This window comes from Ovis canadensis, chromosome 9 (assembly GCF_042477335.2).
Source record: "Ovis canadensis isolate MfBH-ARS-UI-01 breed Bighorn chromosome 9, ARS-UI_OviCan_v2, whole genome shotgun sequence".
Lineage (NCBI taxonomy): Eukaryota > Metazoa > Chordata > Mammalia > Artiodactyla > Bovidae > Ovis > Ovis canadensis.
The window spans coordinates 55,551,366-55,570,380 of NC_091253.1; the positions used below are offsets into that span (position 1 = coordinate 55,551,366).

Sequence of the window (19,015 nt, forward strand, 5' to 3'; positions counted from 1 at the left end):
ACAGTATTGCTTCTATTTTGTGTTCTGTTTTTTGGCCGTGAGGCATGTAAGGATCTTAACTCTTTGACCAGGGATCTAACCCGCACCCCATGCATTAGAAGACAGAGTGTTTTTAAAATGTTTATTATTTATTTATTTTTGGCTGCACTGGGTCTTTGTCGCTATGCACTGGCTTTCTTGAGTTTTGGCGAGCAGGGGCTGTTCTTCATTGCCGCGAGTGGACTTCTCAGTGTTGCAGAGCACAGGCTGTAGGCACATGGGCTCAGTATTTGCTGCTCAGGGGCTTATTGCTCTGCGGCATGTGGGATCTTCCTGGACCAGGGATTGAATTCATGTCCCCTGCATTCTTGGGCAGATTCTTAACCACTGGACCACCAGGGAAGTTCCTCTCTCTGTTTTAATTCCCAAGTCTTGAGATTTCCCCACTCTCTTGGGGGGCATCCCAGGTGGCGCTAGTGGTAAAGAACCTGCCTGCCATGCAGGTTCATAAGTGCAGGAGACATAAGAGACGTGGGTTCAGTTCCTGGGTCAGGAAGATGCCCTGAAGAAGGAAATGGCAACCCACTCCAGTATTCTTGCCTGGAAAATCCCATGGACAGAGGAGCCTGGCAGGCTACAGTCCGCGGGGTCGCACATAGTTGGACGCAACTGAATTGACTTAGCAAGCACGCACTCTCTCTTGGGTGTGATTCTCTTCTCTGCCCCTATTAGTACCCTGTAATTCACACTCAACATCACTGACCAGACCATTCGTTTATCCATTTACATGTTCCATTTTTATTTCATTTCATTCCTGCTCCATGACAGGAAAAAACCAAGTGTAGTCCTTACCTGAATTGAGCCTGTGGCTGAAGGGCTTGCTATAACTTTATGTTAGGGGAGTCTCATGGCCAACATCTCTGTGGCTTAATACCATGTAAGTCTTCAGTCATTGCACAGAGTGTGCCTGGTGCTGGAGAAGACTCTTGAAGAGTCCCTTGAAAAGCAAGGAGATCAAACCAGTCAATCCTAAAGGAAATCAACCCTAAATACTCTTTGGAAGGACTGACTCTGAAGCAGAAGCTGAAACTTCAATACTTTGGCCACCTGATGCAAACAGCTGACTTATAGGAAAAGACCCTGATGCTGGGAAGGGTTGAAGGCAGGAGGTGAAGGGGTCGACAGAGGATGAGATGGTTGGATGGCATCACAGATTCAATGGACATGAACTTGAGCAAACTCAGTGAGATGGTGAGGGACAGGGAAGCCTGGCATGCTGCAGTCCATGGGGTTGCAAAGAGTTGGACATGACTTGCTACTAAACAACAACAGAGTGTGATGGGGATACAGACTGTTCTATCCTGTTATTCTCCCATCTTTAGCACCTGATCCAAGGGGCCTGCATGCAGGCAGAGACAATAGAGGATTACAGGGGTCGTTTCTAATGTTTCGAAGTGGAAGTGCACGAATAACATCACCTACCTTCTACAACTGACTGCAAAGGAGGCTGGGGGATGTAGTCCAGTTTGTGAGCCCAGGAGAGTTGGAAAAGTCTGAGGCATGAATAACCAGTCCTCTCCACACTCTTGTTTTTCAGTTCTTCCAAACAGCCCTTACTCCAGTCAGTGGGCTGGATCTACAGTGAAAACCTGATACCATTTTTTGCAGACATTCAGTGGCTCCTTAAAACCTCATAGGAACTTTCCTGGTGGTCCAGTGGTTAAGACTTCACCTTCTAATGCAGCGGATGCAAATTCAATCCCTGATTGGGGAGCTAAGATCTTACATGCCTCTTGGCCATAAAACCAAAACATGAAACAGAAGCAATGTTGTAACAAATTCAATAAAAGCTTTAAATATGGTCCACATTAAAAAAACTTTATGAAAAAATAAACTCATAGAAGGTTCTCTATGCTCTGACCCTTAGTCACGTGTCTGTATCATCTCTCATGACTCATCATCAGGCCGTTTATGCACCAGTAACAGGGGAATTTTTCACACTCACTGATGTTCTTCCCTTTCTCATATTTGCTTATGCTGCGCCTGTGTCCTGACATCTCACTCCTACTCACCCCAGGCTAATTTCTACTCCTCTCTTCAGTCTCAGCTCAAATGCCCTTGATGATTTATTGCTGCTATCTTTCTTGGGACTGGGTTTTGTCCCCCTCTTTCTGTGTTTCCATGCTTTTCTCTGTGCACACTTACATGCTGTGACCTACTTTCAGAGGTTTCTGGACTCTGCACTGTGGGGAGGCAGGGGAACCCAGGACTTGGACTCCCCAGCATGTAGTACAGTAATTAGCATATAACTCAGTCATAAGAATTTATGCTTTCAAATTGTGGTGCTGGAAAAGACACTTGAGCGTCCCTTGGACTGCAAGGAGATCAAATCAGTCGATCCTAAAGGAAATCAACCCTGAATATTCACTGGAAGGACTGATGCTGAAGCTGAAGCTGAAGCTCCAATACTTTGGCCACCTGATGCAAAGAGCTGACCCACTGGAAAAGACCCTGATGCTGGGAAAGATTGAGGGCAGGAGGAGAAGGCGGGGTGATAGAGGATGAGATGGTTGGATGGCATCACTGACTCAGTGGACATGAGTTTGAGCAAACTCTGGGAGATAGTGAAGGGCAGGGAAGCCTGACATGCTGCAGTTCACGGGGTCGCAAAGAGTCAGACATGACTTCGCGACTAAATGAGACAGAAATCTATTAAAGGATTATGCCAACGACGAGTGAACCCAAAGCTTTTCTGAGTCTAATCTGTCTGAAGGGAGGCAGTGATAGGATGGGTATCTTTAGTCCATTTAGACATCAATCTGCAGTTTGCAGTTCAGGTGCAACACTGGCTGGAGCTTTTCCAGGGAAAAATGTCTGGCTGTTGGGAAGACAGAGGGCTGATATTTTATGCTCTGTGACTGATAACAGCTGTCCAGAATCAATTGAAACAACAACAACAACAACAAAGAACTTTTTTAGTGCATCAATCACGAACATCCCGCGAAAGTCTCTTCTGACAAAAGCCTGAGGAGTTAGAGGATAACAGCCTCTGAGTGAAAATGAAAGCAGATAATGGGGCAGTTGTTTTGTTTATTTATCTAGTCTTCAGACATTTCTGTGGGAGTGTGAGGTGAACAGCCTTTGCATGATACGGATATGGGAATTATTAGTATATAGGGAAAAAGAGCCCACCCACTGGCACATACATCATCAACCTTCGAGATACAGGTAGAAAAGTGATCTAGTTGAGAACACTGAAAAGGAGTTTTCAGAGAGATAAGATGAAAATCGAGATAGAAGTTTTAGAAAAATCAAGGATGGAAAGTAGTTCAGAAAATCTCTCTGTCTGAAGTGGCAGATAAGTTGGTAAAAAAAAAAACAAAAAGGATAGAAAACATATTCATTGTGTGTAGCCATGTCCAAGGTATGTTTCTATTGTTTACTGCCATGGGAGTTTTAATAGGATAGGTTTGAAATTAAGTATCTTTTATTAGAGAAAGAAAATTAGATAAAGAAATCATGACACAGTCATACAATGGTATACTTTATTTTTTTAAACTCTTTGAAGGAATTTGTTTATTTTAATGGTCCACTTTATACTATTTAAAAATGATAATGTAGAAAATATTTACTAATATAAAAATATGTTTTATACACAAAACAGATAACAAAATAGTGTGTGTGCCTCCAAATTTATTTTATACGTGCATAGAGCAGCATAAAGCATTTGTATGTATATTTATATATGCTGATAAAATTATCTGAAAAATTCACAAGAAGCTTTTATCATTCTTTGTCTTTAACGTGTCTTCATAGCAACCTTTTTCTTCATCTTCGTTTTCCACTGGTAAAATTTCTTGGCCCTGCAAAAGCTCCTGATAACTGCTAAATAGACAGTGGTCAGAGGCTGCAGGGACTAGCTCTTGAGTGAGGCTTAAGTTCTGTGTGACATGCATTTTGATAATACAAGACCGGTAAGGCCTTTTGACTTACTTGCCAGTTCTTGGCTGCACTCTAGGTAGGTGAAGTATTACTGCTGTCTATATGAATAATGGATTCATAAGTCTGAGATGTGCAAAAAAATTTTTAAGATCAACTGATAACTTTCTAAAAAATGAGTGAAGAAACTCTTTGCAGGGCCAAGGCAAGGGGAAGAGTACCCTTGGTATTTCAGGAAAGGACTTACTACCCCCGCCCGCGCCCCGCCCCCACCCCGCCCCGCCCCGCCCCCACCCCGCCCCGCCCCGCCCCCACCCCGCCCCCGCCCAAGGAGAAGATCTCTGTGAAGGAGACGAAGAACAGAAAATGTCGGGCCGCATTTCAAGAGACTGCAGTTAACAGAGTCTGTTATCACAGAGAAATAAATTAAGGACTAAAACTTTTATGTTACTAACTTAGAACAATTTTGGAAGAATAATAGAGACAAAAAATTGGACTAAGGAGTGTGTGTATAGAAGGGGAGCTTGTGAAGAGGAATCTTGATCCATTGGCCCCAAGAAGCTGTTGATCTCACGGAACATGGAACATAATAGTTTAAGTTCCCCTGTCTATGTCCTCATCTGGAAAATAAGGGAATTAAAATACATGATCTTCAACCATCTTTCTGCCTTAATTTTTTAGTACTCTAGGAATCTGAATCAGTTCTTAAAAAAGAACACTGTTGTAATAAGCTGCACTTGATTGTCATTACCACATAAAGACAATTTCTCTACAGTCGTCTTTGCAAGTTTGTTCTGCATTTAACAAGCAGTATAGTACTTGTTTTTGTTGCATCATTTCCATTGTTTCAGCAGCTGTTATAGTTGTCTAAATTCCTAATTTGTTTTCATCAGTAGAAAGAAAGTACCACATTATTTTGAAGTACCCTTAACAAGAAAAAAATAGAATGGAAAATATATGAGCTCTACAAATAGAACTTTTGTTTTTAAGACTGGGTTATTAAGGATTACTTCTAAAACTTTTTTGTCTCTTGATTCCCAGGTATTGCAATTTCAGATGAGCTCGATAAGGTACGTTGAACTATCCATCTAGTGAGAATAAAATATAGAACTTATATTTGAATCTAATGTCTAAATGAAAGAGTTTCTGAAACATAAAGTGTTTAAATTTAATTTATTTGGGTGCTAACATTTGAAAACTTTCAAAGTTTTATGCTTTTATGAAAGTTAATGCATGAAATGTATGATATCACCTTTTCTTCTGAGTTGAGAGTTTTAGAATTTAGAGAAAACGGAATCACTGTAGTCACTGAACTACTATACTAATAATGAAAACTAATATTATATAAACTGGGTTCTGCCTGTGTCTATATGATAATGAGAAGACACATACATTTGTAGAACTACCCTTTGGAAACCATACTAAGATTTTTTTTTTTTAATAATTCTAAGATGCCGAGGGAATATACCCCTTGGACTGGGGTGATAGTTGTGAAGGTGGTGAAAAGTGATGTGACTAGGAATATATTTTAACAGTAGTGTGGATGGAACTTGGTAGTAGTTCAGTGTAGAAGAAATCAGTCAATGGTGAGTCCTAGGTTTGGGAGATGAGCAAGTAGGTAAATTTTGGTGCCATTTAGCAAAATTGGAAAACCTGGGGAAACAGCAAATTTTGCAGGGTGAGATAGCATCAAGATTTCTCTGTTGGATTGTTTAGTTTGTCTATGTAACATATTTGTATGAGTTGTTGCTCATGAGGGAGGTTTAATTTGAAGTTATGCATTTAGGCATCTGAAGGCAATGGTACCCCCCTCCAGTACTCTTGCCTGGAAAATCCCATGGACAGAGGAGCCTGGTGGGCCACAGTCCATGGGGTCACTAAGAGTCGGACACGACTGAGCAACTTCATGTTCACTTTTCACTTTCATGCATTGGAGAAGGAAATGACAACCCACTGCAGTGTTCTGCCTGGAGAATCCCAGGGATGGGGGAGGCTGGTGGGCTGCCGTCTATGGGGTCGCACAGAGTCAGACACGGCTGAAGCGACTTAGCAGCAGCATTTAGGCATCATTGAAATAGAAGTTCTCATTTTTTAAATCTTAGAACCCCTTTCAGTTCAGTTCAGTTCAGTCATTCAGTCGTGTCTGACTCTTTGCGACCCCATGAATCGCAGCACGCCAGGCTTCCCTGTCTATCACAAACTCCTGGAGTTTACTCAAACTCATGTCCATCGAGTTGGTCATGCCATCCACCCATCTCATCCTCTGTCGTTCCCTTTTCCTCCTGCCCCTAATCCTTCCCAGTGTCAGGGTCTTTTCCAATGAGTCGACTCTTCGCACGAGGTGGCCAAAGTATTGGAGTTTCAGCCTCAGCATCCGTCCTTCCAATGAACACCCAGGACTGGTCTCCTTTAGGATGGATTGGTTGGACCTCATTGCAGTCCAAGGGATTCTCAAGAGTCTTCTCCAGTACCACAGTTCAAAGCGCCAATTCTTCGGTGCTCAGCTTTCTTCACAGTCCAACTCTCACATCCATACATGACCACTGGAAAAACCATAGCCTTGACTAGACAGACCTTTGTTGTCAAAGTAATATCTTTGCTTTTTAATATACTATCTAGGTTGTTCATAACTTTCCTTCCAAGAAATAAACGTCTTTTAATTTCATGGCTGCAATCACCATCTGCAGTGATTTTGGAGCCCGAAAAGATAAAGTCTGACACTATTTCCACTGTTTCCCCATCTATTCCCATGAAGTGATGGGACCAGATGCCATGATCTTCGTTTTCTGAATGTTGAGCTTTAAGCCAACTTTTTCACTCTCCACTTTCACTTTCATCAAGAGGCTTTTTAGTTCCTCTTCACTTTCTGCCATAAGGGTGGTGACATCTGCATGTCTGAGGTTATTGATATTTCTCCCGGCAGTCTTGATTCCAGTTTGTGTTTCTTCCAGTCCAGCGTTTCTCATGATGTACTCTGCATGTAAGTTAAATAAGCAGGGTGACAATATACAGCCTTGACGTACTCCTTTTCCTATTTGGAACCAGTCTGTTGTTCCATCTCCAGTTCTAACTGTTGCTTCCTGACCTGCATACAGATTTCTCAAGAGGCAGGTCAGGTGGTCTGGTATTCCCATCTCTTTCAGAATTGTCCACAGTTTATTGTGATCCATACAGTCAAAGGCTTTGGCATAGTCAATAAAGCAGAAATAGATGTTTTTCTGGAACTCTCTTGCTTTTTTGATGATCCAGTAGATGTTTGCTATTTGATCTCTGGTTCCTCTGCCTTTTCTAAAACTAGCTTGAACATCTGGAAGTTCACAGTTCACGTATTGCTGAAGCCTGGCTTGGAGAATTTTGAGCATTACTTTACTAGCGTGTGAGATGAGTTCAATTGTGCGGTAGTTTGAGCATTCTTTGGCATTGCCTTTCTTTGGGATTGGAATGAAAACTGACCTTTTCCAGTCCTGTGGCCACTGCTGATTTTTCCAAATTTGCTGGCATATTGAGTGCAGCACCTTCACAGCATCATCTTTCAGGATTTTGAAATAGCTGAACTGGGATTCCATCACCTCCACTAGCTTTGTTCGTAGTGATGCTTTCTAAGGCCCAATTGACTTCACAATCCAGGATGCCTGGTTCTAGGTGAGTGATCACACCATTGTGATTATCTTGGTCATGAAGATCTTTTTTGTACAGTTCTTCTGTGTATTCTTGCCACCTCTTCTTAATATCTTCTGCTTCTGTTAGGTCCATACCATTTCTTTCCTTTATCGAGCCCATCTTTGCATGAAATGTTCCCTTGGTGTCTCTAATTATCTTGAAGAGATCTCTAGTCTTTCCCATTCTGTTGTTTTCCTCTATTTCTTTGCATTGATCACTGAGGAAGGCTTTCTTATCTCTCCTTGCTATTCTTTGGAACTCTGCATTTAAATGGGGATTTCCCTTTTCTCCTTTGCTTTTGGCTTCTCTTCTTTTCACAGCTATTTGAAAGGCCTCCCCAGACAGCCATTTTGCTTTTTTGCATTTCTTTTCCATGGTGATGGTCTTGATCCCTGTCTCCTATACAATGTCACGAACCTCCGTCCATAGTTCATCAGACACTCTATCTATCAGATCTAATCCCTTAAATCTATTTCTTACTTCCACTGTATAATCATAAGGGATCTGATTTAGGTCATACCTGAATGGTCTAGTGGTTTTCCCTATTTTCTTCAATTGAAGTCTGAGTTTGGTAATGAGGAGTTCATGATCTGAGCCACAGTCAGCTCCCAGTCTTGTTTTTACTAACTGTATAGAGCTTTTCCATCTTTGGCTGCAAAGAATATAATCAGTCTGATTTCAGTGTTGACCATCTGGTGATGTCCATGTGTAGAGTCTTCTTTTGAGTTGTTGGAAGAGGGTGTTTGCTATGACCAGTGCATTGTCTTGGCAAAACTCTATTAGCCTTTGCCCTGCTTCATTTTGTACTCCAAGGCCAAATTTGCTTTTTACTCCAGGTATTTTTTGACTTGATATTTTTGCATTCCAGTTCCCTATAATGAAAAGGACATTTTTGGGGGGTGTTAGTTCAATAATAGACTATCTGTTAATAATTATAATTTACAAATGCAATAAAGTTAGTATCCTTCTATTCCAAGTAAGACTGTACCTTTTGTTTGATACCAAAAGCATATTTCTGATTCTCTAAATAAATGAATTTGTGAATGTACTTTTAAATATGGATTTACTTTGATAAATCATCATCATATTTTTTAATTAATTTATTTTAATTGGAGGCTAATTACTTTACAATATTGTAGTGGTTTTTGCCATACATTGATATGAATCAGCCATGGGTGTACATGTATCCCCCATCCTGAAACCCCCTCCCACCACCCTCCCCATTCCATCGCTCAGGGTTGTCCCGGTGCACTGTCCCTGAGTGCCCTGTCTCATGCATAGAACCTGGACTGGTGATCTATTTCTCATATGTTAAACCATCATAATATTTTAAAATCATTAAAGTTTCAATCTATACTAATTCTGTGCAAACTTGGTCTTGACTGTATGCCATTGTTGTTGTTCAAGTTGCCAAGTCATGGCTGACTCCTTGCAACCCCATGGATTGCAGCACACCAGGCTTCCTTGCCCTTCACTGTCTCCCAGAGTTTGCTCATACTCATGTCCATTGAGTTGATGTCATCTAACCATTTTGTCATCTCTCAACCGCTTCTCTTCCTGCCCTCAATCTTTTGTAGCATCAGGGACCTCTTCAGTGAGTTGGCTCTTTGCATCAGGTGGCCAAAGTATTGAAGATTCAGCTTCACAGTCAGTCCTTCCAATGAATATTCAGGGCTGATTTCCTTGAGGATTGACTGGTTTGATCATCATAGCAGGTAGAATAAGTAACAGATGAGGTCTCCTGGCTTTGTCCTGCTTTTCTAGGCCTCCTCTGTCCATCACTGTTATTTGCCCCAGCAGGTCTCCATCTTATATAGTGACTTAGCTTATAATTTGCAGAAATTTAATAATCTCTATCTTCTATTTATTTTTGTGTTCATTCTAAGTCCAAAGACATAATTATCACTATTTCTGGGTTCATTTGCTCCCTCCAGTATGTTCTACAAAGCCGTAGCTGCCTGAACCTTAAATTAGCTTGAACGATTGCTTGGACTTTGTCCTTCCCTTTTTTCCCTGGGCTCTCTGACTTGCAGCCTGGTTGCTTTCTACATTAGCCTATCTTTGGTGAGCTAAAGAACATACTAATTATTCTTTGAACTGAAAATGGATTTCGGCCTCACTGGATAAAATTGTGGAAGCCTTCACACTTATTTAAATATTCTCCTCAGGATGCATCCTCCCCTCCTCTCACCTCTCTTCAAAGCACTAGCTCGGGAGAGTTTCCATTTAAATAAGTTGCATAACACTGCACATTTTTACTACTTACCTAATGTTCCTGTTATTGAAGACTTCATGGAAATTTTATTATTTTTCATTTTTATTCTGGAAGATGCCAACAATTATCATAAATAAGCTTTTATTGAAAAAAATTATGTCAGTGCAAAAATATTGCTCTTTCACACCTGATATTTAGGAGTACGAGGTCACACAGAGGGCACACAGGCTTACAGAACCAAAGCCAGGATCCTTTGTTTGTCGAGGAAAAAACCTCTGGATAAGAGAGCGAGTGAGCCCTGGATGAGAGCGCGCGAGAGAGTGAGCCTGTCTCATGGCGCCCTCTGCTGGCCATGAAGCTCACAGTCCTGCATTTTTCTCAATAAGAAAAAGTGAATCTCAGGCAGTATAAAACAGTCAAAAAAAAAGGTTCACCATGTGTTGAGCTAGCACCTATTTCTTTAATATAGAAGTAGAAATCAATACATATTCTTCCTTGCAACCTACCATTAAAATTTTGGGGGGTTCACTAAAGGTATATTTTTCTTAACTTTTATAAAATACTGATCTTTTACTCTCATATTCTAACTCAATTATAATTTTATGAAATTATTTTTTCTGTGACTTTTAAATTTAGTTTATGAATTCTGATGAAGGTAATGAGTTACTAATTTTACTTAAAATGGAAAAATGAAACCGAAGCTATTATTTGTAAGACCTTTTAAAAATAAAGGTCTTATTTATTAGTCTTTCCCTTCTCTTTTCTTAGTCACTGTATTGGTTTTCTATTGCTGTTGTAACAAATTGAAATAACACAAGTTTATTATCCTACAGTTCTGTAGGTTAAAGGGTAAACATGAGTCTTCCTGGGCTAAAATCAGGTGTAACAGGGCTTTATTCTTTCCTGAAGTTCTAGGGGAAATCTGTTACCTTGCCTTTTCCAGCTTCTAAAGGCTGCTACAGACCCTGGTGCATGATCCCTTTTCTACATCTTTAAAACCAGCAATGTCTCATCTCTCTCTAACTGCATCCAGCCTGGGGCCATCCAGCTAATCTTGATAATTTCACGTTGATCTCACTTTTAACCGTAATCAGGCAAAGCCCCTTTGCCATGTAACGCACTGTGTTCGCAGTTTTGAGGATTAGCATGTGGGCGTCTTTGGGAAGCCATTATTTTGCTTCCCTGGCCACCATCCAAGTTCAGATTTCATGTGGTTGCTGTTCAGTCACTCAGTCGTGTCTGACTCTTTGTGCCTTCATGGACTGCAGCACGCCGGGCTTCCCTGTCCTTCACTGTCTCCTGGAGTCTGCTTAAACTCATGTCCATTGAGTCGGTGATGCCATCCAACCATCTCGTTCTCTGTTGCCCCCTTCTCCTCTTGCCTTCAGTCTTTCCCAGCATCAGGGTCTTTTCCAGTAAGTCAGCTCTTTGCATCAGGTGGCCAAAGTATTGGGACTTCAGCTTCAGCATCAGTCCTTCCAGTGAATATTCAGGGTTGATTTCCTTTAGGATCGACTGATTTGATCTCCTTGCTGTCCACGGCACTTTCAAGTCTTCTCCAGCACCACAATTTGAAATCATCAATTCTTCAGTGCTCAGCCTTCTTTATCTGTATGAAAGATACCTTTCATATCTTTATCTTATTCTTTAGGCTCCTACCATTCTAATTTGCCCTTCAAATTGCCATAGAATACACTTGGCTGATGTCTTCTCGGTTACCCTTTAGTAGGGCAGTATGACCCATCCTTCAACTCCTGTGAAAGTTGGATGTTTGTGGACTCAGCCTCCTCCAGAAAATTGTTTCAACTCATTGGGGGCCGTCCTGCCCAGAGATGCTTGGATTGGTGTCACCAATGACTAACCAAAATGAGGCTCTGAGTTTTCATTTACATTACAGAGCTTCCTGTGGGATCAGCCTGAAAGCAGACTTTAGCTGAATGAGCTGAATGCTTACCTTTGCTTAGCTTCTTCCCATCTTCTGCTTCTTTCACTGTCTTACAAGCTTCACTTAAGAGACCCCCATCAGTAAGTCTCTTGCTTATTATCTGCTTTTAGGGAACCCTATCTAGGGAATCCTGCTAAAAAAAATTTCAGTGACTCCCTGCTATTTAACAGGTTAAGTCCAACTTCCTAAGACTAGAATGAACAGATCTGAATGACAAAATAGTCTGCTATCTTCTATATCTTCAGATATCTGTATCTGCTATCTTCTGCTTTATTTTCCTTTTTTTTTTTTTTTTTTGTCTACTCAGAGTCTGAGCTGTGCTGAAAAAGGAATACTGTGTGGCAGCCAGGCTCTGGTATTTTGAAATCATGTATTTTATGTATTTCTACATTTCTGCTGATTGTCATCCCCTCCCCTTTTTCCTGCTGTTTTCTATCCTTCAAGCTCAAGTTTTCAGTGTCTAAAACACCGTATATGCACAGTTCTTGTTTGAGCAAATGATCCTGTTTCTAGAAGTCTATTCCAAGGACACACGGGCAAAGCTATAGAAGGACCAATGTGTGTGACTATTCATTGTTGTGCTATTGTAATAGAAAAAGGGTTGAAATAACTAAATGTTCATTAAAAGAAGAGTAAGGGATAAATTATAGTACATCTACTATAGAGTACTGTACAGCTATAAAAATGAAAGAATGTCTCTGTAAATACATAGAACAATCCCCAGGATATACTGTTGAATAAAATAGGCAAGGATAAATGTGTTTATAGTGTGCTACCATTTATCTAAGTAAGTGTAATGGAACTGTGGATATGTATTTACTTAAATTAAAGCCAAAATAACAAAGGCAGAACCTGCCATATTGTAAAACACATACACACACACACACGCAATTACTTTTTAAACGTTACCAATGGGAGAAGGGGAGGAAGAGAAAATGAGAGTGAAGCAGATAGAGAGTAGAAGGTAGGGATAGAATCTTGGCTTCTTTGAACTTTGTGTATATGAGACTTTGGAACCATTTAAATATTTTATATATAATTTTTGGGAAGCACGGTTAACTCTTAAAACTGATTTCTGACAGATGAGCCCAAACAGTATGGCAAAACACACTCAGATGAATTACTCCGTCTTTGTAAACTAGTGATTTGATTTTTCTCTGGTGGAATATACCCATAGGACAGAGGGAACAACATCAGCTCTTAACCTGTTTTTAGTGACTGTGTTGTTAATGGCAGTTTTGGTATTATTATAAAGAGGCTGTTGTGTGTGCTTTGTGTGATATACAAAGAATTAATTATGTTGATATTCTTAAGAACCAGAATATTTGGCATAGGGGAAAAAATACAAATATAAGACCAATAAGTTTAAGTGAAAATCCTATATCCTGCTTTGAATGAAAAATACCATTATGAACTCATTTTTTTTTTTAATTTTTAAAACAAAAGTACAATCTCTACAGGCAGTGAACATAACTAGAGTGCAGGGATTCTTTCTTTTTTCTCAACTTTTCTGTAAGGCTGAATTATTTAAGTTTAAAACATAAACATTTCTTAGATCTGTCCACTATTACCAACACCAAAACAGGGAGTACCCCAAGTATACAGATTCTAGTCTTAAAATATATTTTCAACTAAAAAGAACCAGAGTCTGTTGGAATAATGGTTGAGTCTAGGTCAAGAGCAGATGGTATTTACAAAATGAGCCTAAATTGCCTTATGCCAGAAGGCAAGAACTATGAAAGATCACTAGGGTTGTGTCAGAAGAGCTCAGGAGCCAGCTTCAGTAGTCTTCTACTGGAAAGAGTTGAGAAAACTTGAATAAAATAATAGTTGCAGTGCAATGAATTATACCTAATACTTTAAGATACATATGTTTATCCAAAAAATTATTAATGTTTAGTAAGTTAAACCAGCAGGCTTTAGTAGGTTAAACCTGCAGGAGACGTGGTTTGATCCCTGGGTTGGGGAGATCCCCTGGAGGAGGGCATGGCAACCCACTCCAGTATTCTTGCCTGGAGAATCCCATGGACAGAGGAGCCTGGTGGGCTACAGTTCAAAGGGTCGCAAAGAGTTGGATATAACTGAGCACTCAGGCATATGCACAGGGAACCAAAGTTACTGTTTTTAAAAACTGGTAGAAGTCAAGGAAAAAAATCAGATTTTTCATTCTCCTTTGTATATAAATCGTACTTCAGAGTAACCTAATATTTGATGACAGGAAGTTTCTGTCTACAGAAGTATTCCAGCCAATAAATGATTATGGAATTGTAAAATTAGACAGTCACCATTTGGCAATGCCTATCGAATTAATGGATCTAAGCGGTAATTATCAATGCTGCCCAAATCATTAGAGAAGAGTCTTATGTGTCTCCAGATAAAACTAACCATTCTCTCTGAAGAAGTATTGGCAAAAACAAAAACCACAGCAAAACGACTTTATCCCGAACTAACTACTAATTTACAGAAATTACAAAGGGCACAGGAACATTTTAAACCGCATCACAGGAAGGCAAAGGGGAAAATCCAGACTGTGGAAAACTCAAGGACAAACAACTCAGGTTTTTGAACAGTAACAGTAATGACAAAATTTAAAGAGAGAAAATGAGACAGAGGAAGAGAATAGGGAGATTAAAAGAGACATAAAAGACCGTTGATCAGTCAGTCTTGCTTAGAGTCTGTGCAAACAAACAGATAATCAGGGAAATTTGATAGCTAAATAGATATTTGATATTAAAACATTCTCACTTTGTAGTTAAGTATGATAATGGTATTTGTTTACAAAAAAAAGCACTCTTACTTTTTAGAGATTACTTACTCAGCTGTTTACAAACGATGTGATGTCTGGTGAATGGAATTTTCTTCTAAGTGATTTGAGCAAAAAAAGGGTGATGTGGAAGGCACGTGGGTAGAGATGAGGGTAAAGTGAGTTTCCTCGTGAGTTGATAATTGAGGAAAATGTGTGTGGATACAAAGGAGTTTGTTTTACTCTTCCTTCTCCTTTTGTATTAGTGTGAAAAATTCCATAATGAAGAGTAAAACTTTTAGATCATGGGTGGGAGGGTGCAGAAGATAGTGAAGGAAAGGAGGAGAGATAATATTCAGTGCCTGTTAGCATTAGCAGGTATGCTCGGTGTTTTTGATATGTTATTAAATCTAGTTCTTGTATCAGTCTGACGAAGTGGTTATGCTTTTCTTGGCTTACAGATAAGGAAACCGAAGCTAGGATGATTAAGTGATTTGCTGAAAGTCTCAGAATTGGTACTGATTCTTCATCTGTCTGATTCCAAATCCATGCTTGTCCCTTGCACTATGTACTATGTACTCCACTTTAAGAGAAAAATCTGAAAGTGAGTTTCATTCATTATTTGAACAACTTTATTGAGAGAAAATTCACATAAAATCTTCCCCTTTAACATGTATAAAGTGAAAGTGAAGTCACTCAGTCGTGTCTGACTCTTTGCGACCCCGGGGACTGTAGCCCACCAGGCTCCTCCATCCATGGGATTCTCCAGGCAAGAATACTGGAGTGGGTTGCCATTTCCTTCTCCAGGGGATCTTCCCAATCCAGGGATCAAACCCAGGTCTCCCGCATTGCAGGCAGACGCTTTAACCTCTGAGCCACAAGTGAAAGTTTAGTGGGTTTTAGTATATTCAAAGAGTTGTGTAACCATTTTGTTAGTGTTTAGTCGGTAAGTCATGTCCAACTCTTTTGCAACCCCAGGGACTGTAGCACGCCAGGCTCCTCTGTCCATGCGATTTTTCAGGAAAGAATACTGGACTGGGTTGCCATTTCATACTCCAGGGGATCTTGCTGACCCAGGGATCCAACCTGTGTCTCTTGTATCTCCTGCATTGACAGACAGACCACTACTACAACTTAAATTTAAAACATTTTCATCATCCCAAGAAATCCCATGTCTACTCCTCATTCCTCCTAATCCCTTAGCCTAAGACAACTGCTAATTAACTTTCTGTCTCTTTAGATTTGCCATACTAGGAATTTCATACAAATGCAGTCATAAAATACATGGTCTTTTTTCACTATCTTCTTTCATTTAGCATAATGTTTTCAAGCTTCATTAATGGTGTGGCACATATCAGTACTTCCCTTCTTTTTATTGCTGAAAAATATTTTGTGGTATAAATATACTGAGTGCTCAGTCACTCAGTCCTGTCCAACTCTTTGCGACCCTTTGGATTGTCGCCTGCCAGGCTCCTCTGTCCATGGGATTTTTCAGGCAAGAACACTGGAGTGGGTTGCCATGCCTCCCCAAGGGGATCTTCCCAACCCAGGGATTGAACCTGAGTCTCTTGGGTCTCCTCTGGTGCAGATGGATTCTTTACCTCTGAGCCATGGGAGAAGCCTAATAGATATACCACATTTTGTTTATTCATTCATCAATTTGTGGACATTTGAGTTGTTTCTGCTTGTCAGCCATTAAGAAGGATGTTTGTAGGAACATTCATGTACAAGTTTTGTGTGGATATGTTTTTAAAATTTCTCTTGTATATGTAGGGAATGAAAATGCTAAGACATATCTCACTCTGTGTTTAACTTTTTGAGGAATTATCAAACTGTTTCCCATAGTGGCAACACCATTTTACAATCCAGCCAGCAAGTATTAAGATTCAAATTTCTCCATATTCTTGCTGACACTTGTTGTTTATCTTAAATTATAGCCATCCTCCTGATGTAAATATCAATATTATTTTACTGTGGCTTTGATTTACATTGTCCTAATGACTAATAAGGACTTCCCTGGTGGCTCAGTCGGTAAAGCGTCGGTCTACAATGCGGGAGACCTGGGTTCGATCCCTGGGTTGGGAAGATTCCCTGGAGAAGGAAAGGGCAACCCACTCCAGTACTCTTGCCTAGAAAATCCCATGGACGGAGGAGCCTGGTGTCCATGGGGTCCCAAAGAGTCAGACACGACCGAGCGACTTCACTTTCAAACTTTCTCTTTCAATGACTAATAATATTGGTAATGTATTAATGAAACATTGAATCATACATTACCTTAATTTTGTCATTCTTTTATTCCCTCTACAAATGTATATCAAATACTTTCTATTAATATATGCCAGACCTTGGAGAAGAAATGACAATTCACCTTTTGTAGGTGAAGGCACGAATGGTAGTAGCTGATGGGTTTGGTGATGAGAAAATGAACAAATCCTCTGCTGGTTGCTTTCATTTTCTCACTGAGATAAGCAACATGATCAGTTGAGAATCAGGAGAGAGACAGGAGACGTTGTAATTAAGGAATAAAAATGTATCTGAACTAAAAGGGAAAAACACAACTAATTGAACTTCAAGTAATCTTGCAATATGGCACATACATTTTTTAAATGTGTTGTTGAAGGATAATTGCTTTACAGAATTTTGTTGGTTTCTGCCAAACATCAACATGAATCAGCCATAGGTATACATATGTCCCCTTCCTCTTGACTCTCCCTCCCATCTCCTTCCCCATTGCATACTTCTAGGTTGTCACAGAGCCCATGTTTGAGTTCCATGAGTCATATAGCAAATTCCCATTGTCTATCTATTATACATATGGTAATGCGAGTTTCCATGTTACTCTCTCCATACATCTCACCCTCTCTTTCCTGCCCCCACCCCATGTCTATAAGTCTGTTCTCTATGTCTCTCTCCCTTGCTGCCCTGCAAATAATTTCATCAGTACCATCTTTCTAGAGTCCTAATGCATATATATGCACTAGAATACGATATTTATCTTTCCCTTTCTGACTTACTTCACTCTGGAAAATAGGCTCCAGGTTCATTCACCTCAGTAGAAGTGACTCAAATGCATTCCTTTTTATGGCTGAGTAATATTCCTTTGTATATATGTACCACAGCTTCTTTATCCATTCATCTGTCTGTGGACATCTAGATTGCATCTCTGTCCTAGCTATTGTAAGTTGTGCTGCAGTGAACACTGAGGTACATGTGTCTTTTTCAGTTTTGGTTTCCTCAGGGTATATCCCTAGTAGTGGGATTTCTGGGTCGTGTGGTAGTTTTATTCCTAGTTTTTTAAGGAGTCTCCATACTATTTTCTATAGTGGCTGTATCAACTTACATTCCCACCAACAGTGGCACATGCATTTTTAACTTTATTAGTCATACAGAATTTATCTCAAAAGAGATTTATTAGTATATACTCTCAACAACAGTTTGTAGTAATATATTTTGCTCCTGATCCTTGCCAACACTGGCTGTTGTCAAGTATTTTAATGAAATTTTTTTTTTCTCATGGATTCAATTATTGCTTGTAATACTTAATTTTCAGTAAGATTGAATGCCTGCTTTTCTCTTTTGCTCATTTTTATTGCCCACTTATTTTTTTTCTTTAGATTTGTGTGAGTTTATTATATATTTTTAACATCAACTCTTGTTGGTCTTGTGTGTCTCAAATACCTTCTTAAATTTTTAGGCTTGTCATCACTTTTTAAATAGTGCCTTCTATTAACAGACATTTTTAACGTTAATGTATCATGTTTTGTTTAAGAAATCTTTTCTGTTTAACATCATAAAAGTATTACTTTTTGTTTCCTATTAAAGATTCTGTTTTTTTATCTTTAATCTACTTGAAAACTTTTTTTAATATTGTAAGAAGTTGGAACATATTTTCCCCTATATGCATAATAAATTTCTTGTAACCATTTATTGAAAAGTTCATTTGTCCATAAATGTGCATACTTCTGTCACTTACCTTGTTTCTGGACATTCAGTTTTCCTCTTTGGTCCATTTGCTTAAATCTGTTACTCCTTTGGGTTTGGAGTTGCTTTGTATTTTAGATTAGTATGAGAGAATTGACATCTTTGCATTTCTGAATCTTTGTACTCATGAACAAGGCATGTTTCCATTTAATTGAATATTGTAGTGTTTTATTAAAAAGTCATATTGAAAAAGAGCAGGCAGATTTTTGTTAAATTGATTCCTAAGTACCTTGTGTTCTTGACTACTATTGTAAATGGTATCTGTTTTACAAGTTACATTTTAAAATTTGTTGGCATATAGAAATGAAAATTATTTTTCTAGTTTTATCTTAAATTAAATAAACTTGCTAAACTCATTAATTTTTAACTTTTTTCTGAATTCTCTTGATTTTTCTATATAAAAAATATATGTGAATGATAATAGTTTTGTTTCTTCTTTTCTATTAAGTGATGAGACTAATTTGGGATAACCACACTGAAAACTTTCTGTTAGAAAATAGAAATAATTAGAGGTTTATAGAAGTGACTGGTTCATCAGTCAGTTCAGTTCAGT

General features: G+C 39.3%; 1 protein-coding gene across 6 annotated transcripts in view; it reads left to right on the forward strand.

Moving 5' to 3' along the window:
* Positions 1 to 19,015, forward strand: part of C9H8orf34 (chromosome 9 C8orf34 homolog) — a 337,664-nt gene that overhangs the window by 93,830 nt on the left and 224,819 nt on the right. For all 6 annotated transcript variants that reach the window (XM_069600208.1, XM_069600210.1, XM_069600209.1 and 3 more), the window contains one exon: positions 4,960 to 4,988. In XM_069600208.1, the coding sequence (XP_069456309.1) occupies positions 4,960 to 4,988 (29 nt within the window). The remainder of the gene's footprint in view (positions 1 to 4,959; positions 4,989 to 19,015) is intronic.